This window comes from Myotis nattereri (assembly GCF_964212035.1).
Source record: "Myotis nattereri genome assembly, chromosome: 3".
Classification (NCBI taxonomy): Eukaryota; Metazoa; Chordata; class Mammalia; order Chiroptera; family Vespertilionidae; genus Myotis; species Myotis nattereri.
In genome coordinates this window covers 183,709,876-183,735,234 of record NC_138077.1, presented here as the reverse complement: position 1 = coordinate 183,735,234, position 25,359 = coordinate 183,709,876, and the positions used below count along the sequence as shown (strand labels likewise).

General features: G+C 38.3%; 1 protein-coding gene across 1 annotated transcript in view; it reads left to right on the top strand.

The window, feature by feature from the left end:
- Positions 1-1,081: 1,081 nt before the first annotated feature.
- The window catches only part of LOC308516270 (putative selection and upkeep of intraepithelial T-cells protein 1 homolog), a gene marked incomplete at its 5' end in the record, with an annotated part of 32,310 nt that continues 8,032 nt past the window's right edge, over positions 1,082-25,359 (top strand). Inside the window, 5 exons of the mRNA XM_081087166.1 lie at positions 1,082-1,154; positions 3,412-3,756; positions 6,566-6,847; positions 10,475-10,582; positions 21,312-21,416. Coding sequence (XP_080943292.1) covers positions 1,082-1,154; positions 3,412-3,756; positions 6,566-6,847; positions 10,475-10,582; positions 21,312-21,416 — 913 coding nt within the window. The remainder of the gene's footprint in view (positions 1,155-3,411; positions 3,757-6,565; positions 6,848-10,474; positions 10,583-21,311; positions 21,417-25,359) is intronic.

The following is a 25,359-nucleotide window of genomic DNA, read 5'->3' as shown; positions in this document are numbered from 1 at the left end:
GCGAGTGAGATACAAGATGCCTTAATGAGCCAATTAATTAGGAATCGTTTATTGCATGCGGGCCCACAAGGAGGTGTTTTTTTCAAATCTCTGAGTGAAGTCACACAGAAAGTTTTCTGTATTTAAACCTTTTGAGCTTCTTTGTCTACAGATTTTACAAAGAGCTCTGTGTGAGTTATTGTTACAGACAGTTTGTAATCTTAGATACATAAAGGACAAACATTTGGCATAAGAATATGGGAATTATTATCAGCGTTAGTCCATTACATTAGATGGCTAGCTTGCAAGGCCAGACAGTTAAGTTTTTATCTTTTTCTATTATTCAAACTAAAACAGTTATTTTATAGAATAAGAGACTGTCTAAAAATGACAGAGTTTACAGAACAAGGGACTATCTAACAATAGCAGAGAATTTCAAACAGCAGTTTTTATACAAGATAGAGGTTACTATGCTTCAATACCCCTTTTACATCTGAATGTTTTGACTTAGCCCTGCTGGGCAGCTACTGAGAAGTCTAGATCCCTCCTCCCTGATGTGGCATTTCCTTTGAATGTAGAAGTAGTGGGTGAGGCCAGAAATCCCATAGATTCAGGCTTGTCAGAGCCTGCCCATTACAGTGATCTTGTCAATGTTTTTCTAAAGCTGGTCTATCCCCCACAGCAGAAGGCACACAATACCCCCATTAGGAAATGAGGCCACATCAGAAGCAGCAGCCAGAGCTCTCCATTGACAAAGTGGCTCAGGCCAAGGGGCAGATGAGGCCGAGTGAGTGTGAAGATGTACATAGCTGGGTTCTGTATACCTTTATGTTCTCATCTACCACAGCTGCCCTTCAGAATAGTAATCTGAGGAAGGCAATGAGCCACAGTAAGAGCACAGGAAAGAAAGAGAAAAAGAGAGCATCTCAATGGGTCTGAATTTGTGGTTTGACTAAGTCCGTTGGTTGCACATCAATGGGAATTCTCTAGAAAGACAGGATTTCAAAATTATCTGTGTGTGTGTGTGTGTGTGTGTGTGTATGTGTGTTACTATGATTCTTGCTGCCCGATCCCACAATTGCTATTGCATTTTCCAGGTGTGATGGAGCCTTCACTTTCCTGTGTGTCTGGATACTTTGTGACCTTTCTCCTCTTAGAGATGGTGCTCACCTCGGGTAAGGATATCTACTCTTTTTCTTTGTGTGTCACAGTAATAAAGAAAGATCATGGAGGTAAATGACACTGAATGAAATGAGGACAGTTTCTCGCTGATGTTTTTCTGGTTCCACCCTTTCTGTTATAGTTTTGAGGATAGAAATGAGGCTTCAAACAACTTGTGATTAAGAACTGTTATTTCAGTGACTGAATCTTTCTCAGCCTGACTCAATCCACAGTGCTGCAATGATGTGCCTAGGAGATGAGACAGATAAATGTCTACCATCTCCCCCTGGGATGCTCAAATTCTCACTGGCAAATCATAATGAATATACCCCTTATGTTTAAGAACAAAACACGATCAATTTATGTGACTGCCGGAAGCCGGTCCATCCTTGCTGCTTGACACAGTCGCTGCAGGAAAGAAACATCTGCACAGCATATGTTTCAAGGGACCTGGCGTATATAGCATACTGTTCTTAATATGTTTGCTCCCCTTAGTGCTGTGTGTTTTAACCAAGGTCACCTCTCCGAGAAAGGTTGTTTCCCCAGGTAGGAATTTTTCCCTGAAGTCAGGGAAGGGATGCCTCTCCTAGAAAGGTTGTTTCCCCAGGTAGGAATTTTTCCCTGAAGTCAGGGAGGGGATGCAACTCCTTAACTAAGTGCCAGGCGGGTAGTTAATCACTACAAACAATCATGCTTAAGCTACATAATCTTTACTCCCTGGAATGGAGATAAGAAACGCCCTAACCTTTGTAATAGAAATTGACGGGATTAAAATCAACTGGTATAAATACGGATGTAACAAGACAATAAACAGCAGAACCTCTCTGGAGATCGAGACCAGAGCTTGGCTGGAGATCCTGGCTAGGCTGCTGATCAACTGAACGCTGTCTCCGTGTCATTCCTTCTTCGCCGACTCCGTCTACGCCTTTGGGAACCCCTGGACCTGCTGGGGTTGGACCCCGGCATGTGACTATAAGTTTAGTTTAGAATTATAAGTTTAGTAGAACCTCAGGTAAAGAAGATGGTGTGAGCTGGAACTGTGCACAAATTTTTCTAATTCAGTAGACCTTAGGTCTGATAATTCAGATTCCTTATGGTGAGAAGGAAAAACATTGTCAGCAGAGACAGGAATGAATTTGCCATAGTTGAAAGGAGCAAAACCTCAGAGTATGGGAGGAGCTGTGTGATAGTCACCTATAGCTTTAGAACAGGTTACCTCCCAAGTGAATGATTTAAAACAACCAACATTTTATTACATTTCACAGTTGGTGGGTCAGGAATTCTGGCTAGCGCATTCTTCTGTTCCACGTGACACAGACTGAGGTCAATAGGTGTATTCCGCTGGTGGGCAGGGTGGTCTGAAGAACCCAAGGTGGTTTCATTCATGTCTGGAACTTTGGTGGAGTAGGCTGGAAGGCTGGGATTGTCAGATGGCATGTCAACACATGGCCTTTCTGCCATGCTGGACTCAGGGGAGTTGACTTCATTTTGGCAGCTCATGGCTTCCAGAAAGAGTGTTAAAAAATAATAAAGGAAATAAATTAAAAGAATGAGAGCTGCTAGTTTCTTAAGACAGGCTCAGAAATTATTGCAGGTCATCTTCGGCCATATTCTACTGAGCAAAGCAATCTCAAAACATACAGTTTCAAGAGGAGGGGACATAGACCCTTTATCTTCATGGAAGTCACATCAAAAAATTTGTGGCCATCTTTAATCCACCAAAAAGGATACTGAAAAAAGCAGCTGTGTGTTTGATAAGTAAAGGATGTTGTTGGGCAATAGTGGTTCACATCCTACCTCTAGACAATGGGAGAATCTTCCATTCCTTTGCTAAGGATTTACAGAGTGCCTAGTAGGCACAGACAGTGTTTTATGCACTGGGGATAATGAAGAGAATTTAAAAAAGAATAAGACAAAACACTGCTGTTGCATGACTTACATATTAGTGGGCCATGAGAGAAAATAAAGACAGAAGTTAACAATATCAGGTAGTTGTATGTGCTATGAAGACTGTGTAGGTATGATTAGGGAAGATGATAAATGGGTAATCAAACAAAATCTCTTAAGGAGTTGCCATTTAAGCTGGGCCCTGAGAGATAATGAGGCAGAGTGTGGATGTCAGAGTGAGGATACTCCTGAGAGTCAAATTCAGAGTAAGAACTTGGCGTCAAGAACCAGAAAGAGGCCAATGTGTCTGGAGGAGGGGGGTCTAGGTGAAGCATATTTCTGTGGCTTTCACACTAAAATCTTGTTCTCCGACTTCCTTCACAGAGCAGTTCACTGTGCATACTTCCAGGAGCCGCCAGGTGGTCCTGGCAGGCGGGCACACTGAGCTCAGCTGCCAGCTTTCCCCACCAGAGAGTGCGGAACACATGCAGGTGGGCTGGTATCGGGATCACTACCAGCCGATTTCCATTTACATGAAGGAGAAAAAACTCTCTGGAAAAAGCACTCAGAACTATACAAATCACACAGTGCTCCTGAAGGATGCCCTGGGAGAGGGCAAAATGACCCTCAGGATCCATAATGCCAGTATTACTGATGAGGGGAAGTACCACTGTTTCTTTAAAGATGGTGACATCTCTGAAGAGGCCGTCGTGGATCTGAAGGTAGCAGGTAAGGGCAGAGGAATCATCTCTGGGTTTCCTAGGTAGTGCTGCTCTGGACCCATGATCCAGAATTCATGATTCTGGGCCATGAGGAAAAGGTCTCAGAGCATTTAACAAATCTATAACTTTTATAATGTCTAGAAAAATACATAGAATAATGTAATAAACTAGATACTTGGTTAATAATTTATTATATTTACTTCTGACCAAGTTATCATCATCTTTGTACTCATCAATGATGCCTTTCTAAGAAGTAACCATTAAACTCATTGTCTCCGTTGGTACATAAAGGCATTCATAAAAATATTATTTTGTGGGTTTTAAATTTGCACAACAGTATCATTATGCATATTCTATTGACCTGATTATACTATTAGTTTTTTATTTTTATATCAATCGTGTTTACTTAAGTGGATACAGTTCATTCTTTAACTACAGTATAGTATTCCACCCCATAAATATATGACTATTGATTTATGTATTCCCATATCAGTGGACATTAAAGTAGTAGACAAATTTCTGTTCTTATGTTAGACTGTAGTATTTATGTCCAAGAGTTCTTTTAGGATATATAGGTTGCAATTAAGTTACTAGGCCATTGTGTACAAATATCTTCAAATTATTAGCAGTTACCCACCAACATAATTGGGTCAATTTATATTTGACTCAAGTCATCTAAAAGCTACATCCACACCAATACTTGAAATTATTATGTTTTTAAACTTTGGCAAGTTTAAAAAATATTTTTATTGATTTTAGAGAGGAAGGGAGAGAGAGAGAGAGAGAGATAGAAACATCAATGATGAGAGATAATCATTAATCAGCTGCTTTCTGCATGCCCCCTACTGGGGATTGAGCCTGAAACCTGGGCATGGGCCCTGATTGGGAATGGAACTATGACTTCCTGGTTCCTAGATCAATGCTCATCTACTGAGCCACACCTGGCAGGGAAAACTTTCATTTAGTTTAATTATTCCTTAATAATAATAATAATAATTAATAATAATAATAAAGTTTTCTTTGTTCTATACTAGAGACTTATTTTTTTGACCATTTTATTATTGAGTTCTCTGATTTTGTTTTAATTTGTGGGAATTGTTCTTTATTCTGGATATTACAATTTAGCTTTTATTTATGTTGCAAAATTTTTTATTCCACTGCCTTTTAAAAAAATTATGGTAACTTTTTTTATGCAGATTTAATTTTGATATCAAATTTATAGTCTACCAATTATAATTTATCATTTGTGTCACATTTGAGAAATTCCTTCTTCTCCTCATTTTTGAAGATATTTTTTTTGAATTTTTGAAGCTATCTTTTCAGATTTAATTCTTAATTTATATGGATTTTACCTTTGTGTCTTTTAATGAGCTAATAAAATATATATTTATTGACTATTCCCAAAAATTATAAGGTAATTCTGTCATTTACCAAGTCCATACCTCTGCATGGGTCTTTTTATGAGTTTTTATTATGATTACTTTTTATGTCATCATTATGTAATTATCTATACCTAATGCAATACTGCTTTTCTTAATTTACTACAGCGATGTGTCTTAGTTTGTGATAGGGTATATCTTCCAATCTTGCTATCTTTCTCCAAAATTGTTTTAGCCCCATATAGTCTGAATTGTAATTACAGAGTTAAATCCTCTTAGGAATTATGATTAAAATTGAATTGAACATATAGACTAGTTTAGAGAGATTTGTCATGTTTCTTTATTATATCAGTCAACATTTACTCAGCCTTTTTAATTTTAGTTCAATTTATATTTCAGTTAAATTTGATATGTTTACCGATAAAGATCTTGTATAACTTTTGTCAAAATTTGTTAGTTATTTTTTTTGGATTATTAATGAGATGGTATTGTTACAAAAATTAATGATTATAGAAATGTTGATTTATTTTTTATTTTTTGTTTTCTTTCAATGTTATTTACTTTTGAATAAAAACATCAAGATTCAAAATTTAATAATTTAAAGAATGCATAGTGAAGTCTCCCATATACTCCAATCTTATAGCTATGAATTTCACCTCTCACAGGAAACTAATGTGATTAATTCTTACTACTTCTTGAGATATTTTACATTTATATGCATAATATGCATAAACATACATACGTACATGTATATACAAACCTACAGACATATATGTATATCTGTATATAATTTTTATATATCCTTAACTTCTTTTTAAATAAATGCTAATATACTACATACATTGTTTTACAACTTGCTTTTTTTTTAATAAAACGAACTGAAATTCATATTATTATATGATTTTTTTCTATTCATTCTGTGGTTACAATGTTTCCCATTGTGTGAATGCTTTAGAAATTGTTTTACCTATACCTTATTAAAGAATATTCAAAGTGCTTTCAAGCTTTTGGTGTGCAAGAAAAGCTCTAATAATTTAAGCAAATTACTACATATGTAATTTCACACCTCTTCAAATCTTTTGCCCATTTTAAAAACCACATTTGTCTGTCTTAATTTATTTATAGCATTTTAAAAAATATTCTGGACTCACTCCTTTCTCAGATATATTATAAATGTTGTCTAGTTCTGTAGCTTCATTTTTTTTTTACATGCTGTCTTTTGTTGAACAAAAATTAACTTTCATAAAGTCAATCATTTCTTCCATGGTTAATACTTTGATGCCCTGCTAGCTTGGGTGGTCGTCCCTGCCCTATTTGTGGTCATCACCATTAAATTTATGGTACACTCTACCAGTCACAGAGAATGAAAAGGAACATTTACTTTTTTATTCTTGAGTCCACACCAATAATTCATGTCAATTCTCCCTCTTCCTCCAGCTCTAGGCTTGGATATACAGATTAATGTTCATGTTCCTGACACAAAAGGGCTTGTGGTGGAGTGTAACTCGGGAGGGTGGTACCCACAACCCCAGATGAAGTGGAGAGACAGCAGAGGGAATATAGTTCCAGCCTCATCAAAAACCTTCTCTGAGGACGGAGCTGGATTATTGCACCTGAAGACAAGCGTTCTTCTAAAAAACAGCACCCACGGTCCTATCACTTGCTGCTTCCATAACCCAGTGACTAGCCAAGAGAAAAGGGCAAGTATTGTCCTGCCAGGTGAGTGCCTGCGGCTTGGCTCTACCAAGGAAGAATGGTTTTCATCAGTGTGACAAAATAAAGATAAAATTAGGTGAAATAGCAAATGAGAAATTGCTTTATAAACAGTGAACTGCTGTAGACATGCAACATTTAAATCGTATTAAGTATCTAGACACAAGAAAAATACCAGATGCTTAGGGAGCCTGTTCTTAAAAGTGGAAGGAACTGTAATAATTTAAGAAAAACAAAACTTATTCTGTTTAGCATCTCAAGGCTTCAAAAGTTATATGTCATTTGACTGCTAGATTCACTATTTCTAGCTTTATGAACTTGGATGTCATGTAACCTTCAAGACCATTGATTTTTCTCATTTAGAGATGGTAACATATATTTTTTGAATTTGAAATAAAATAACTCAAGTAGGCTTTATAAGACATAAAGCAATATGTAGAATTAAGGTTGATTTAAAAATTATGGATGTCATAAGTGGACTGTATTACTACCTTGTGAAGAAATAGACATGTAGAAAAGTCCATTGCTAAAGATTCAGCAGCTGATAAGTGATATAACCAAGATTAGATCCCAACTCCTCACCCAGTATCCAGGGATATTTTTCTCTGGTACAGGGTGGTTATGATCAGAGAGGTTAGAGGCCAACACTGTAGAACTGTGTTCTTTGTGCTTCAGCCTGTGACTAGGTCTAATCCCCAGACGAATTAAGATGGATGGAAAGGGCAAGAGGTAGGCAGAGTGAAAGGATTCATTTTAAGTAAGAAAACAGCTTAACTGTTACACAAAAACCCTGCCCCCATCAGCAGTTCAAACACAACGGAAATCATCAGATAATTCATGTGGCAGTACTCCTTCATGGTAACTCAAACACTCAGGTTGATGTGGATTGTTGACCATCAATCCCCTTAAAGATCTTGAAAACCTGTTGATCAAGCAAAACTAAGTTTATTAGACCTAAGGCCATAAGAGAGAACATAATCTTTACATTAATAGCATTCTAGAATGGGTAATTAGGGGAGAATATTTATAATTTGAGAGCCTTTAAAATTTTTTAAAAATATTTTTATATTGATTTCAGAAAGGAAGGGAGAGGGAGAGAGAGATGGAAACATCAATGATGAATGAGAGAATCATTGATTGACTGCCTCCTGCATGCCCCCTACTAAGAACTGAGCCCAAAACCTGGGCATATGCCCTGACCGGGAATCGAACCGTGAGCCCCTGGTTCATAGGTTGATGCTCAACCACTGAGCTATTCTGGCCCAGCATACTGGGTGATTTTAAAGTAAGTCTTGCAAGCTGAGAAACTAGTTAGAATTTGCAGTCTATAATATAACTAGAAGCCCCATGCACGAATTCGTGCATGGGAGGGGTCCCTCAGCCTGGCCGGCCATCAGGGCCGGCTGGGGGAGGGAGGACCACGGGAGGTTGGCCAGCTGTGGGAGGTTGGCTGTGGGAGCACACTGACCACCAGGGGGGAGCTCCTGTGTTGAGCATATGCCCCCTGGTGGTCAGTGCATGTCATAGCTACTGGCCTGTCATCTGGCTGTCTGATCATAATGGTATCTTAGGCTTTTATATATATACTAGAGACCTGGTGCACAAATTTGTGCACAGGTGGGGTCTGGCTGGCCCACCCCATCAGGGCCAATTGGGCAGGGCAGGCAAAGGGGAAGGACAGCGGGCAGTTGGCTGGCTGACCCCACCCCCTGGTCAAACTCCTGGTCAAGGAGACAATTTGCATATTAGCCTTTTATTATATAAGATAGATAACTTTGGATTAGTGAGCATAGCAATATGAAGGTCTTGAAGTGAGTCTTGATGAGCTCATATTAGTTTTGTTAAATAAGTTATTTTAGTTATTACCTCCCAGGAGCATGCATTTCCTGGAGGCAGTAGCCAACTTATTGTTGTTTGCTTTCAGATGCATAGTATAGGGACAGGAAAGATGCCTAGCACCAACATAGTTTACCACAAGAACAGGAAATTGATTTGTTGTGGTATTGCTTAACATAGGGACAGGGAATTATTTTGGTTTCATTTCTCAAGGGGGACTATTGCCGAAAAGGAGAAAGAGAGGGCATTCCCTGAGGGACATCATCAGTGTCTACCAGAGGGACTTTGGATGTGATCTCAGGTCAATTTTAGCCTATTGTTAGAGCACTCCTGAAGAGTAGGTAACTGTTTAACTAGGTCCAATTCACAAAGGCTTAGTATTAGGGAATTACAAAATGTTCTTTTTCCTTATAGTCATGGAAGTATAATTAGGAAGTTGGTAAATAAATCTTGGAAGCCCTTTTCTCCTGTTCATCAAAACCTCACTTCATGTGCTTGCATCTCTTTGTAAACCAAAATTAACTCCCTTAGTTAACTCACAATTTCAATTTTCTCTTTTACTTCATGAGAGACTTTTGGTTTCCCTTTCAAGCCTACATTTATATTCTGAGTCATTCAGGAATCTTGGACTAGCCGACCTATTTAGTGTTGTTGAAACTGAAGTATAAATGTAGAACCTTGGATCCCATGTCATTTTCTTGTAGATTTTTTTCCATTTGAATAAAAATCTTTCATAAAATTAAAGAGCAAATTCTGTCCCAGTGATGGCCAAGTAAGGGGTGAGTGATATACCTTGACAATGGAGCTGTTATTTTTATATGTTATGTATTTGTTGTTGCTAAAATTCATGTGTCCCTCAAATTCCAATTGTTTGGTGCCAAACCCTGCTTTACTTCAAACTGGTTTTTAATTTATTACAGTAAGATATTTATTTTGTGATCTGCATCTGAAAATTACATTATATGGAGGTATTGCCTGTATGCTTCTATACTTTGTTTTTATCTGTTTCCAAGTTCACCTTCTTCATTCTCTGGGGAACAATGCTTGTCTATTTTTCCAATATCTCATACACAAGGCTTTTTGAACCCAGGTCACCAGTGATTGGTACTTAACGGTACAAACTGCTGCTATAATGCCTACTACCACCAAACAGAGCAAATACTGGTATTGCACTCTCCTTATTTTCTGCACTTTGAGGGCTTTCATGCTCTATCACCACTCAGAAATTTTTAACCTTAAAATAAATATAAATATATATATTGGGATATTGAGTTTATTACTTGGAAAATTTTTCTGTCACATTGGTCCTAGCCTGCAGGGAATTTAAACATTGAATGTCAAAAGACTTTTGCAGTTTTGTTTCTGAAGTTTCAGAGCTCTTATATGTATATAAATATTTTAAACTTCCTAGAATTTTATGAGGGGCACTTCTGATCTAGTTCCATAGCCATTGGCTTCCCCAAATCCCCCATATATTGTGGTGCCCAGGACCCCGTCCTGTAATTCCCCTCGTCTCATAGATTTGTCCCCTGGAATATAAGAACAGAAGTAGAAAGTTATTTCTCCTTTCAGTCCTGTTCCGTCCTTGCACAATAACTCCCAAATCCTGGTCTTTCCCCTAGTCCAGCTACACAGGCCAGTAGCCTTCGTCTGAGCCCAGAGTGCATACATAGTACAGAGTGTAATAAGGGCCATAACTGGGTATCCTGCTTCCTTAGATCAATATTGCATGCCCCTTGGAGTCTTGTGATCCTGCTGCCCTACTTATCAAGACTTTCATTTTGCTCTCTCTCTCAGATATCCTGTTAACATCGGAGTATATGTCGACAATGAGGCATATAAAGTCGTGGCTCCTGATGTATGTAGTACTCTTTGCGCATTTTCTTCTGTGTTTGAGATTAAAAGGTATTTCATTCAGATATTAAATGCTTAGAGAAGGTTCATACAAAAAATGTGTAAACTTGCACATCTCAATGTATCTCACTGCTATATTTGCCAAAGAAGGTCTCAATGTCTTCAGTTATGCTTCAGGTTAAGCTGCAATTCTCCCTCCTTACATGGCTCTCAGTGCTGCTATAGTGCCTGTTACCACCAAACAGTAGCTGGTCCTCATCCCTTCATAGCCATTATTACTTATTTCCCAGCACTTGGAATTTCAACAATAGTAATTCTGTTCACTTCCATAGGCAACCATGGATAGACTTATCACTCAAACTGTTCAGAATATTTTACTTTGATAATAAGAGGAAGAAAAATAGATGAACCGATATCCAGATTATTTGGTCCAACTTAGTCTCCTCTTACTCCTTCTTTTGCGCTTCCTATGAAACTAACTTAAATATATTCTCTTTCTTCCTCATTAGAGGTAGGAGATAGAATCTTAATTTCAGGGAACTGAAGGCATAGGGCAGAGTAGGTATCAGGTATATTTGAAAATAACCTCTTAAGAATTCGACCTTAGGAACTTCACACCATACAAGGTGAATAACTGAAGTGATAAATTATGACATCAAATACTTGACATACAAAATATTTCCTAAAGGAAAAGAGTTGTCATATTTCTAGGCTCTTTTGGATGGAGGAAGAGAGGGAGTGGGCGATTTAGGGAGATTACTTAATCTATAGCGACATATACAATTCACAAGACAAATTGCTTTTTGAGAGCTCTCATAAAAATTAGATTTATCTATGATTCAGGAAACATAAGGCTAAAAAAGAAAAGACAATTTGACTTGCTCAATTTATAAAGACCTGCATAACTTTGAATTAGTAGTTATCATGTGCCAGCAGATGTGAAAAACACTCCGTAGTAAATATCTTATTAACTTCTCCAAACAATCCTATGTGGTAGGTTCTATTTATTTTCAACACTTTTAGATGAAGAAATTAAGAATCCAAATTTTTAGGTGAATTGTTCAAGCTCAAACAACCTATAAATATAGAGTCAGGATTGGAACCTAGATATTTTAAATGCCAAACAGTTTGCTCCAACCATTGTGTTCTTCTTCATGTTGTATAAGGGTATCAAGACACCTTTGCATTCTTGGAGTGATGGGGAGGTCACTAACTCATTAGACAGTTTGACTTATTTATTCATTTATTCAACAAATTTACATTGAGCACCTCCTAGATACTAGCCACTATTCCAGATATTGACAATACAGTAAGGAGGTGGGAGCCAAAAGTCTTTGCCTTCATAGACCTAATTTTTAGTGTAATGTGAGAAAATTCTTCCTTTTTGAACTTTCTTGTTAGTAATTGCTGATATTTGTTGACTTAACAAACACAGTATTTTTTCTGCCTGACTTGCATACTTTTTTACTTTAAATATATTTTTTTATTTTTCAATTACAGTTGACATGCAATATTATAGTATCTTCACATGTACAATCCAATGATTAGACATTATATAACTCAATAAGTGATCACCATGATAAATCTAGTACCCATCTGACACCAGAGTTATTACAGTACTGTTGACTATATTTCATATGCTGTGCTTTATATCCCCATAACTATTCTGTAACTACCAATCTGTACTTCTTAATCCCTTCACTATCCTCCAACCCCCTTCCCTTCTGGCAGCCATCAAAATTTTCTCTGTATCTATGGGTTTATTCTGTTCTTCTTGCTTGTTTATTTTGTTTTTTTTAGATCTATTTTGCTTGGTGTAAGAATTGCTACCCCAGCTTTTGTTTGTGTGTTTCCATTTTCATAAAATACCTTTTTCCATCCCTTTACTTTTAGTCTGTGTGTGTCTTTTGTTCTGAAGTGAATCTCCTGTAGACATCATATGAAAGGGTCTTGTTTTGTTATTCATTCCAGCCTCCATATGTCTTTTGATTGGAGTATTTAATCCATTTGTATTTAAAGTAGCTGTTGATAGATATGTATTTATTGCCACTTTACTATTCATATTAAAAATTTTTGTCTTCTTCTTAAAGAACACCCTTTAATGCAGGGGTTCTCAAACTTTATAAACAGGGGGCCAGTTCACTGTCCCTCAGACCGTTGGAGGGCTGGACTATAGTTTAAAAAAAAACAAAAAAACAAAAAAACAAACAAAAAAAACTACTATGCCAAAACCGGTTTGGCTCAGTGGATAGAGCGTCGGCCTGCGGACTGAAAGGTCCCAGGTTCGATTCCGGTCAAGGGCATGTACCTGGGTTGCGGGCACATCCCCAGTGGGAGATGTGCAGGAGGCAGCTGATCGATGTTTCTCTCTCATCGATGTTTCTAACTCTCTATCTCTCTCCCTTCCTCTCTGTAAAAAATCAATAAAATATATTTTAAAAAAATAAAAATAAAAAAATAAAAAAATAAACTATGAACAAATTCCTATGCATACTGCACATATCTTATTTTGAAGTAAAAAAACAAAACGGGAACAAATACAATATTTGTATTTGCATGTGGCCCACGGGCCATAGTTTGAGGACCCCTGCTAATGTTTCTAGTAATACTGGTTTGATGGTGATGAACTGCTTTAGCTTTTTCTTATCTGGAAAGCTCTTTATCTGTCCTTACAGTCTTAATGATAGTTTTTCTGGGTAGAGTAATCTTGGTTGTAGAACCTTGCTTTTCATTGCTTTGAATATATATTTTTTTCCTCATTGATTAAGGTATTACAAATATGTCTGTTTCCCCCTTGTCCCCCCATTCTCCAAGTCCTGCCCTCATCCTCACCCCCTGTTGTCTGCGTCCATCGCTTATGCTTATATGCATGCATACAAGTCCTTTGGTTGATCTCTCCCCCTTATCCCCACTCTCCCTTACCTTCCCTCTGAGGTTTAAGCATCTGATCGATGCTTCTTTGTCTCTAGATCTGTTTTTGTTCATTGGTTTATGTTGTTCATTATAATCCACAAATGAGTGAAATCATATGATATTTATCTTATTCTAACTGACTTATTTCACTTAGGATAATGCTCTCCAGCTCCATCCATGCGGTTACAAATGATAGGAGTTACTTCCTTTTGCAGCAGCATAGTATTCCATTGTGTAGATGTGCCAAACTTGTTTAATCCACTCATCTGATGATGGACACTTAGGCTGGTTCTAAATCTTAGCTATTGTAAATTGTGCTTCTATGAACTTAGGGGTGCATATATCCTTTCTGATTGGTGTTTCTGGTTTCTTGGGATATATTCCTAGAAGTGAGATTACTGGGTCAAATGGAAGTTACATTTTTAGTTTTTTGAGGAAACTCCACAGTGGCTGCACCAGTCTGTATTCCCACCAGCAGTGCATGAGGGTTCCTTTTTCTCCTGCCAGCATTTGTCATTTGTTGATTGGTTGATGATAGCCATTCTGACAGGTGTGAGATGGTACCTCATTAGTGTTTCGATTTGCCTCTCTTGGATGATTAGTGATTTTGAGCATATTTTCATATGTCTCTTGGCCCTCCTTATGTCTTCTTTCAAAAAGTATCTATTTAGGTTCATCGCCCATTTTTTGATTGGGTTGTTTATCTTCATTTTGGTAAGTTGTATGAATTCCCTGTAAATGTTGTACATTAAACCCTTATCGGAGATGTTATTGGCAAATATGTTCTCCTATGTAGTGGGTTTTCTTGTTGTTTTGTTGATGATTTCTTTTGCTGTGCAAAAGCTTTTTATTTTGATGTAGTCCCATTTGTTTATTTTCTCTTTAATTTCCATTGCCCTAGGAGCTGTGTCGGTGAAGATATTGCTTCGGCTTATATCTGAGATTTTGCTGCCTGTGGATTTCTCTAATAGTTTTATGGTTTCCCATCTTACGTTTAAGTCCTTTAACCATTTTGAATTTATTTTTGTGTATGGTGTAAGTTGGTGGTCTAGTTTCAGTTTTTTGCATGTGTCTGACCAAATTTCCCAGCACCATTTATTGAAGAGAATGTCTTGTGTTCTTGCCTCCTTTGTCAAATATTAATTGAGCATAGTGGTTTGGGTTGATTTCTGAGTTCTCTATTCTATTCCATTGGTCTATATGTCTGTTCTTGTGCCAGTACCAGGAAGTTTTGAGAATAGTGGCTTTGTAATACCTCCTGATATCTGATATTGAGATTCTTCCTACTTTTTTCTTTCTCAGGATTGCTGCAGCTATTCGTTTTTTGTTGTTGTTGTTGTTGTTGTTGTTGTTTTTTATTCCAGATGAATTTTGGAGAGTTCTCTCTAGATCTGTGAAATATGTTGTTGGTATTTTAATGGGCAGTGCATTGAATCTATAGATTGCTTTGGCTAGTATGGACATTTTAATGATGTTTATTCTGCAAATCCATGGACACGGTATGTTCTTCCATATGTTTATGTCTTCCTCTAGCTCTTTTTTCAACATCCTGTAGTTTTCTGAGTAGAGTTCTTTTACTCCTTAGTTAAGTTTATTACTAGGTATCTTAATTTTTTTGTACAATGGTAAGTGGGATTGTTTTTTTAATCTCTCTTTCTGTAAGTTCACTATTGGTGTATAAAAATGCTATAGATTTATTGGCATTAATTTTGTATCCTGATACATTGCAAAATTCATTTATTAAGTCTAATAATTTTTTGATGGAATCTTTAGGTTTTTCTATGTATAGCATCAAGTCATCTGCAAATAAAGACAATTTTACTTTTTCTTTTCCAATTTGGTTGCCTATTATTTCTTCTTCTTGTCTGATCGCTTTATGTTGAACATGAGTGGTGAAAGCAGGCATCCCTGTCTTGTTCCTGTTCTTAAGGTAAATGGTTTTAGTTTTTGCCCATTGAGTATGCTGTTGAGTGTATGTTTGTCATATAAAGCTTTGATTATGTTGAGGTATGATCCTTCTATTCCCACTTTGCTGAGCATTTTTATCAGAAAAGGGTGTTGGACTTTGTCAAATGCCTTTTCTGCATCAATTGATATGATTATATGATTTTTGTCTTTCACTTTGCTTATGTGATGTATCACATTTATTGATTTGTGGATATTATGCCAGCCTTGCATCCCTGGAATAAATCCCACTTGGTCATGGTGCATGATCTTTCTAATGTAATGCTGGATCTGGTTTGCTAGAATTTTATTGAGGATTTTAGCATCTATGTTCATCAGGGATATTGGCCTGTAATTCTCTCTGTTTGTGATGTCTTTATCTGGTTTTGGGAGTAGGGTAATGCTGGCTTCATAGAAAGAGCTTGGAAGTGTGCCTTCCTCTTGAATTTTTTGTAATAGTCTGAGAAGGGTTGGTTTTAGTTTTTCTTTGAATGTTCGGTAAAACTCCCCTGTGAAGCCATCTGGTCCAGGGCTTTTGTTTGCTAGATGCTTTTTGATTACTGTTTCAATTTCATCAGTAGTTATTGGCCTATACATGTTTTTTGATTCTTCATGATTGAGTTTTGGAAGCTTGTATTTTTCTTGGAATGTGTCCATTTCGTTGAGGTTGCCCAGTTTGTTGGAGTAGAGAACAATCCTTTGTATATCAGTGGGGTCAGTTGTTACTTCACCTCTTTCGTTCTTTATTTGGGTCCTCTCTCTTTGTTTCTTAGTGAGCCTGACTAGAGGTTCATCAATCTTGTTTATCCTTTCAAAGAACCAGCTCTTGGTTTCATTGATCTTTTGTATTGTTTTTTTGGTCTCTATTTTGTTTATTTCTGCTCTGATCTTTATTATTTCCTTCCTTCTGGATCCTGTGGGCTTTTCTTGTTGCTTGCTTTCTAATTCTTTAAGTTGCAAGGTTAGATAGTTTATTACCAGTTTTTCTTGTGTTTTTTTGTTTGTTTGTTTGTTTGTTTGTTTGTTTTTGAGGTAGGACTGTAGAGCTATGAACTTCCCTCTCAGGACTGCTTTCATTGTGTCCCATAGATTTTGGATTGTTGTGTTTTCATTGTCATTTGTTTCCAGGATGCTTTTTATTTCTTCTTTGATCTCTTTGGTAACCGAATCATTGTTTAATAGCATGCTATTTAGCCTCCAAGTGTTTGATATTTTTTATTGTTTTTATTGTAGTTGATTTCTAGTTTTATGCCATTGTGATCTGAGAAGATGCTTGATATGATTTTTATCCTCTTAAATTTGAAGAGACTTTACCTGTGTCCTAATATGTGGTCTATCTTTGAAAATGTCCCATGTGCACTGGAAAAGAATGTATATTCTGTAGCTTTGGGGTGAAATATTCTGAAGATGTCAATTAAGTCCATCTGATCTAGTGAGTCATTTAGGATTTCTGTTTCTTTACTGATTTTTTGTTTAGAGGATTTATCCAGTGGTGTCAGTGGGGTATTAAAGTCCCCTACTATGACTGTATTGCTATTGATCTCTCCCTTGATATCTTCCAGAAGTTGTTTTATGTATTTTGGTGCTCCTGTATTGGGTGCATATATCTTTACCAGAGTTATATCTTCTTGTTGAATTGCTCCCTTTAGAATTATGTAGTGGCCTTCCTTATCTCATGTTATGGCCTTTACTTTGAGGTCTATTTTGTCAGATATAAGTATAGCAACCCCAGCTTTTTTCTCATTTCCATTTGCCTGAAAAACTTTTTTCTATCCCTTCACCTTCAGTCTGTGTGAATCCTTTGTTTTGAGTGGGTCTCTTGCAGAAAACAAATATATGGGTCATGTTTTCTTATCCATTCAGCTACCCTATGTCTTTTGATTGGAACATTTAATCCATTTACATTTAATGTTATTATTGATAAGTACTTGTTTGTCATCATTTTTATTCTTAATATTTGTGTTTCTTCTTGCCTTTCTGTTTCTTCTTTTTACAGAAGTTCCTTTAGCATTTCTTGCATTGCTGTCTTGGTGGTAATAAACTCTCTTAGCCCTGTTTTGTCTGTGAAGCTCCTGATTCCACCTTCAATTTTGAATGATAGCTTTGCTGGGTATAGTATTCTTGGATTCAGTCTCTTGCTTTGCATGACTTTGTATATGTCATTCCATTCCCTTCTGGCCTGGTGTGTTTCTGTTGATGAATCAGTTGATATTCTAATAGGAGATCCCTTGTAGGTAACTTTCTGTCTCTCTCTGGCAGCTTTTAAGATTCTTACTTTGTCGTTGGTGTTTGCAAATTTAATTATGATGTGTCTTGGTTTCAGTCTTTTAGGGTTCATCTTGTTTGAAACTCTATGTGCTTCTTGGACTTGTGTAGTTTTTTTCTTGTCAATATCAAGGAAGTTTTCTGTCATTATTTCTTTAAACAGGTTTTCTGTTCCTTGCTTCTCTTCCTCTCCTGGTACCCCTATTATGCGAATGTTGTTTCATTTTGTGTTGTCCCAAAGCTCCCTTAGGCTCTCCTTTTGCTTTTTAAATTTTCTTTTCAGTTGCTGCTGTGTTTGTGTGTTTTTTCTACCTTGTCTTCTAATTTGCTGATGTGGTCCTCAGCCTCTTCTAGTCTACTGTTTAAGCCTTCCATTGTGTTCTTTATTGCAGCTATGTTGTTCTTCATTTCCTCTTGGTTCCTTTTCATGTTGGTGACATTCTCAGTCAGCTCCTTATAATTCTCGTTGAGTTGTGTGTATTTGTCATTGAGTTGTGTGTATTTGTCATCCAGCCATTTGAGCATCCTTATAACCATTACTCTGAATTCTTTCTCTGACATGTTACTAGCCTCTAGTTCACTTAACTCCCTTTCTAGTGTTTTGTCTTTTTCTTTCTTTTGGGGATTGCTTTTTTGTCTTCTCATGTTTTACTGTAACTTTTTAATTGTAGATCCAATTGCTTTGCTACTCTGGTTCTTTTGGGGATGGTGCTACTAGTGTGATCTCTAAGGGCACCTGGGCTTAGTAATCTAGTGTAGCTCCTTACTTGAGCTATTTGGGTTCTATTGATGTAGGCCTGTGAGCTGGAAAGGCACTACTGCTGTGTCTAGAAGTCAGCAGCCATGGAGGGGGTGCCCCAATTTTTGCTGTTTTGTGCCCTTGATTGAAATCGCATGTGCCCAGTGGGGACTCACAGTGGCACCCAGGAGCCATCTGTTTGGGTGGTGGGGCTCAGAAGGCCTGCACTCTGGAAAGGCGTAACTGTGGTATCCAGAGTTCTGTAGTTGTGAGCAGACTCAGCTTTTGCTGCTGCCTCCGTGGTTGGATATGCATGCCCCCAGTGGTGGCTCCCAGGGACACCTGCGGTGCATTTGCCAGCAGGGTGTACTGACGCGCTCTGAAGGGCACTGGCACTGAAGCCACGTGATTGCATTGTCTGTGGCCAGGTATCCCAGATGAGGGAATTCAGAGTTTCTATAGCCCAGCAGTGTGACCCTGTTTGTATAAGTGCGTGCCCATCGGGGGCTCACAGTGGTGCCCAAGGGCTGCCTATGGAGTGGTGTGCTTGGGAGGCCTATGTGCTGAAAAAGCGTGTGACTGTAGTGTCCAGAGTTCTGCATCTGTGGGGTGGGAAAACTCAGTTTTTGCTGCTGCTCCTGTGGTGGTGGCTCACAGGGGCACCCACGGTGTGTTTGCCAGCATGGCGCACTGAAGCACTCTGATGATCCCTGGCACTGAAACCGTGCAATTGAGGTGTCTGTGGGCAGGTATCCAGGGTGAGTGAATTCAGAATTTCAACTGCCAGGTGAGTGCATTCCTGTTTGTCTAAGATCACACCCAGCGGGGGCTCACAGCTGCTCCCAAGAGTGCCCTGTGGGTCGATGGCTCAGGGGGCCTGGTCACTGGAAATGTGCAACTGTGGCAGTGTGTTTGCCAGCACAGAGCTCTGATGCACTCTGAGAGGCCCTGGTGCTGAAGTTGTGCAGCTGGGGTGTCTGTGGGCAGTTATTCAAGAGGAGGGAATTCAGAATTTCTACTGCGGGCCAGCTTACCCTTGTCTGTACAAAATCACACCCAGCAGGGGCTCACAGTGGCTCCCAAGAGCTGCCTATGGAGTGGTGTGCCCAGGAGACCTGTGCACAGGAGACACGTGTCTGTGGTATCCAGAGGTCTGTGGCTGGGGAAGGGGGAAGTTGCACTTACTGCTGCAGGAGTGGTGCACCCTTGGAGGTGGAGGTCCTAGGGTCCGTGAGTCTGCAGGTGGGGCAGCAGGATTTTGGCTGGAGTGCCTGCCGGGTCGTGGGCAGTGTCCAAGGCCTGTCTGGGTGGTGGTGCTGATGAGTTCCTAGAAGTGGCTGTTCTCCCCTTCAAGATGGTGTGGGCTCTGTGCCTGAGTCCCACAGTCCGGGGAGTGCCTGCAGTGGTGGTAGTCTCTCTCTGTCCAAAAGAGCTTGGTTTGCCAGCCCCTGCTTCTCCTGCTGAATTTAACTGTCCATCACTCACTCATACACACACCACACACACCCCCACACACTCTCCTTTCATCCCCTCACTCACGTACTTCCTCTCCCTCATTTCTGTCCTGCCAGCCGCCATCTTTTTTGAGTCTTGCTTTGAATATTTCTTGCCAATCCCTCCTGGCCTGCAAAGTTTCTTTTGAGAAATTATCTGAATGTCTTATGGAAGCTCCCTTGTAGGTAACTTACTACTTTTCTTTTGCTGCTTTTAAGATACTCTCTTTGTCTTTATCCTTTTGCATTTTAATTGAAATGTGTCTTGGTGTGGGCCTCTTTAGGTTCATCTTGTTTGGGATTCTGTACAAAATAGAAACAAAAGCCACATTCCTTTCTGGATTTTCTCTGTTCTAAGCCAAGTATTTATAGTTATTTTCTTTGCAATATATGTCTTAGAATTACTCAACAATCTTGTCATTTTCCTCTAGGAATGTTATGAATCAGCAAATGAAACTTTTCTTTATATAGCTTGATATAGGAAATTACTCTATATAATAAAAGCCAAATATGCTAAGTTTCCGGTCGTCCAGTCATCTGTTCAACCAATCAAAGTGTAATATGCTAATGATATGCTAAGGCTGCTCAACTACTCACTATGACATGCACTGATCACCAGGAGGCAGATGCTCCAACCAGTATGTTAGCTTGCTGCTGGGGTCTGAGCAAGATGGGCCAGACACATCCTGGAGGCCTCCCGCGGTCCCTCTCTGGCTGGCCAACCTCCTGCATCCCTCCCTGGCCCCAATTGTGCACTGGTGGGGTTTTTCAGCCTGGCCTGTGCCTTCTCACAACCTGGGACCCCTCAGGGTATGTCAGAGAGCCAGTTTTGGCCCGATCCCACAGGCCAGGCCGAAGGACCCCACTGGTGCACAAATTCATGCACTGGACCTCTAGTAGTTTAATAAGAAGTGTTTTACAGCCTTGAAATGATATTTCTCACATTTCAGTAAGCTCCCTAGAAAATAATATTGAAGTAAAGATTGTCTGAATAGCAGGGATGCTGTGGAGAAGAGCCTTGCATTATAACTTAAGGCCTTTACATTTATAAAATTCTTGGCTCCCAGGACACTTTTGTTGTCTGAACTAACACAGAGTTTCCCAACACTAGTATTTTGTTGGTCCCATAAACTTTAGGCCCTTAAGTATTTACAGATTATAGTGACCAGGGCCCTACTCTTTCTAGATCTTATTTCCAGTCTGATTACATGCTGCACAAAATGGGGAGAAGTAAGAAGAGGTCATTCTTCCTAACCCTGCTCTGTCCCTAGCCTAAATGCCTGAGCTCTGACAGAGGTTGAATAACTCTAAGTAGACATAGCATTGAGACCTTTAAAAATTTTTCCTGTATCCAGGGATACATTGTTGTTATTCCACTGTATCCCTAAATTCCTCCTTCTTAATACTCTCTTTGACTCTTTTTCAGATATACAAAAAAACTGGCACATTTTTTTAAAAATTGTGTTTGAGTGTTTACCATTCCTGATGCATGCTAGCATCTTTCCTGTCTACTGGCATCTGCGGGATAAAGGTAAGTGAAACTAGAAAAGTGAGATTTTTTTTTAGGTCATCTCTTCTTTGGCTGGTACCCTCTTCACTAGGAGGTATTTTCATAAAGCTGAGTGACCTTTAAAGCAACAGCAGGAAGAGGAGTCTGAGTTCAGGTGACATCTAAGTCTTCAGATTCTGTTCCCTGAACTGTTAGCGGCCCAGAGTTCTAGGCTGTACTGATGGTGTATGTCTGCCACTACTCATGGTGATAGTTGCTTGTGCACCAAGGGAAAAGATACATTCCTTCAGATCTTATGGACATTTCATTCAAAATTATGAAGTCCAGACACTCATTTACAAAACACAATTGCTGATGTCACCTATAGGTTGGCTTTAAACCCATGATTCAAAACATTTTTGAGTTATGGATCTTTGAAAAATTAATGAAAAAAATCTAAAATCATAACTTTACTTATTTTATTTCCTATTCAGTTTCAAAACTATTGAAAGCTATCATTTTGCCTATATACTTAGATGCTATTTAGAACTGTAATTATAGTATATCATGTACCTTATTATGATAGTATCTGAGAATTCGCAATAACTTTCATTCACTTGCAGTTGCTGGGAATTATTTACATAATACAATAACAAGGTAAACAAAAGGATCACTTTATTATTTGGGAGGGATTTTTCAAATCTATTACTGAACTGGCGCCAAACAAAGCCCATTACATATATTTGCATCTCCAGTTACAAACCCAACCCTCAAATCTTAACAAACAAATGAGCCGAGAAGACAACCCAATCAGAGTTAACTAGAAAGTACCAATATGTATGAATGTATAAGATGGCATTCTTTTTCCAACAGTATGGGGAAATCTTTTTTTTTTATTGTTTTATTGCTTAAAGTATTACAAAGAGTATTAAATATGTCTCCTTTTTTTCCCCGCCCTTGACAATCCCCTGGCCTCCCCTACCCCCCAGTGTCTTATGTCCATTGGTTATGCTTATATGCATGCATACAAGTCCTTCGGTTGATCTCGTACCCGCTTCCCTCCTACCCCCCAACCCTCCCTGGCCATCCCGCTGCAGTTTGACAATCTGTTTGAGGCAGCTCTGCCTCTGTATCTACTATTGTCCAAAAGTTTATAATGGTCTCTATTATCCATGAATGAGTGAGATCATGTGGTATTTTTCCTTCATTGACTGGCTTATTTCACTTAGCATAATGCTCTCCAGTTCCATCCATGCCGTTGCAAATGGCAAGAGTTCCTTCCTTTTTACAGCAGCATAGTATTCCATCGTGTAGAGGTACCACAGTTTTCTAATCCATTCATCTACTGATGGGCACTTAGGCTGTTTCCAGATCTTAGCTATGGTGAATTGTGCTGCTATGAACATATGGGTGCATATATCCTTTCTGATGGGTGTTTCTGGTTTCTTGGGATAAATTCCTAGAAGTGGGATCACAGGGTCAAATGGGAGTTCCATTTTTAGTTTTTTGAGAAAACTCCATACTGTCTTCCATAGTGGCTGCACCAGTCTGCATTCCCACCAGCACTGCACGAGTGTTCCTTTTTCTCCACATCCTCTCTAGCACTTGTCGTTTGTTGATTTGTTGATGATAGCCAGCCTGACAGGTGAGAGATGGTACCTCATTGTTGTTTTGATTTGCCTCTCTCGGATGATTAGTGACTTTGAGCATGTTTTCATATGTCTCTTGGCTTTTTGAATGTCCTCTTTCGAAAGCTGTTTATTTAGATCCTTTGCCCGTTTTTTGATTGGATTGTTTATCTTCCTTTTGTTGAGTTGTATGAGTTCCCTATAAATTTTAGAGATTAGGCCCTTATCAGATATGACATTGGCAAATATGTTTTCCCCCCGCAGTGGGCTTTCCTGTTGTTTTGTTGATGGTTTCTTTTGCTGTGCAGAAGCTTTTTATTTTGATGTAGTCCCATTTGTTCATTTTCTCCTTAGTTTCAAGTGCCCTAGGAGCTGTATCAGTGAAGAAATTGCTTCGGCATATGTCTGAGATTTTGTTGCCTTTGGATTCTTCTCGAATTTTTATGGTTTCCCGTCGTACATTTAAGTCCTTTATCTATTTTGAGTTTATTTTTCTGTATGGTGTAAGTTGGTGGTCTAGTTTCATTTTCTTGCATGTATCTGTCCAATTTTCCCAACACCATTCAGTGAAGAGGCTATCTTCGCTCCATTGTATGTTCTTGCCTCCTTTGTCAAATATTAATTGAGCATATTGGTTCGGGCCGATTTCTGGGCTCTCTATTCTATTCCATTGATCTATATGCCTATTCTTGTGCCAGTACCAGGCAGTTTTGAGAACAGTGGCTTTGTAATACAGCTTGATATCTGGTATTGAGATCCCACCTACTTTTTTCTTTCTCAGGATCGCTGCAGCTATTCGGGGGTCTTTTTTTATTCCAGATGATTTTTTGGAGAGTTTGTTCTAGATCTGTGAAATCCGTTGGTATTTTAATGGGAAGTGCATTGGATTTATAGATTGCTTTGGGTAGTATGGACATTTTAATGATGTTGATTCTACCAATCCATGAACACAGTATGTTTTTCCATCTGTTTATGTCTTCCTCTATCTCTTTTTTCAACGTCCTGTAGTTTTCTGAGTAGAGGTCTTTTACCTCTTTAGTTAAGTTTATTCCTAGGTAGCTTAATTTTTTTGGTGTAATGGTAAATGGGATTATTAGTATGGGGAAATCTGACTACCCTAAACAACTCTCTGATAACAGTATATGTGCTGCAACATCTATCTATCATCTATCTATCTGTCTATCTATCTATCTATCTATCATCTATCTATCATCTATTAAAAATCTATATTTATCTACCAACCATTATTTGGAATATTTAACAAATAATATTCTCAACCTGAAAATCTCTATTTACCTTTAAAGATACAGATTTCATGCCATCTCTTCTGATAAGCTACATTCTGCTTCCATTTATTTCAACATCCTTTTATAAATAATATAAGTTGGATTGTTTTGTCTTCCAACAAGTCTATTCTCTCAAAGATTATGAACTCCAAAAGGGCATTTGATGACTCCATAGGTCACAGAGCTTCATGACCTCTTTCCAAATGAAACAATCCTTGTGTGCTGAAAAAGTGAGAGAAGAGAGAACTGCATGTGCACAGCTGCTGTGTGCTTTACATACACTGACTATTCAGCCTTCACAAAATGTGAAGTGCATAGTAGTCCCATTTTACAGATGAAGAAATTACATCTTGTGCTTTACCCAAAACACAGAATTCTCCAATTTTTATTTGTTTTCAAAAATTTGATTTTTTAAAAATAGTTTTTTTTGTTGATTTGAGGGAGGAAGGGAGAGGGAGAGAGAGGAGGAGACATCAATGATGAGAGAGAATCGTTGATCTCTGCCCATGACCGGGAGTCAAACTGTGACCTCCTGATTCATGGGTAGATGCTCAGCCACTGAGTCATACTGGCCAGGCCAAAACATTTGATTTTTTAATTGTAATGATGAAACTGATGAAGTAAAATTTTATTATTGTAAATGTCAATTATAAATAAAGAGTATTGACATTAAAACTGATTTATTTTTAGCATGATAAACAATTTCTTCAAAAATATTTCAAGCAAACCATTTTGTGTGATATGATGTATTTTTAAATAACTTTTTTATATATTTATCACCCTAATGATGTAACTATGACATTTTATTAGTTTATCATTCTTTAATATGCTGTAGATGTTGGGAGATTTTATTAGAATATCCCAGCTACCTATGTAACAGTGAGAAGTGGAAAGTGGAATGAGATTCATGTATATGTCAAGCTCACTACGAGGGAGATTTGAAATTTTGATGGGGAAAAGGGTAAATAATTCTTGTAAAATACCATATATGAAGTTGCAATTGAAAGTAACAAATGTGTGATGACACATTTCCTTCCCTGTTTCCTCAGAGTAGCAATACAAAGAGCAAAA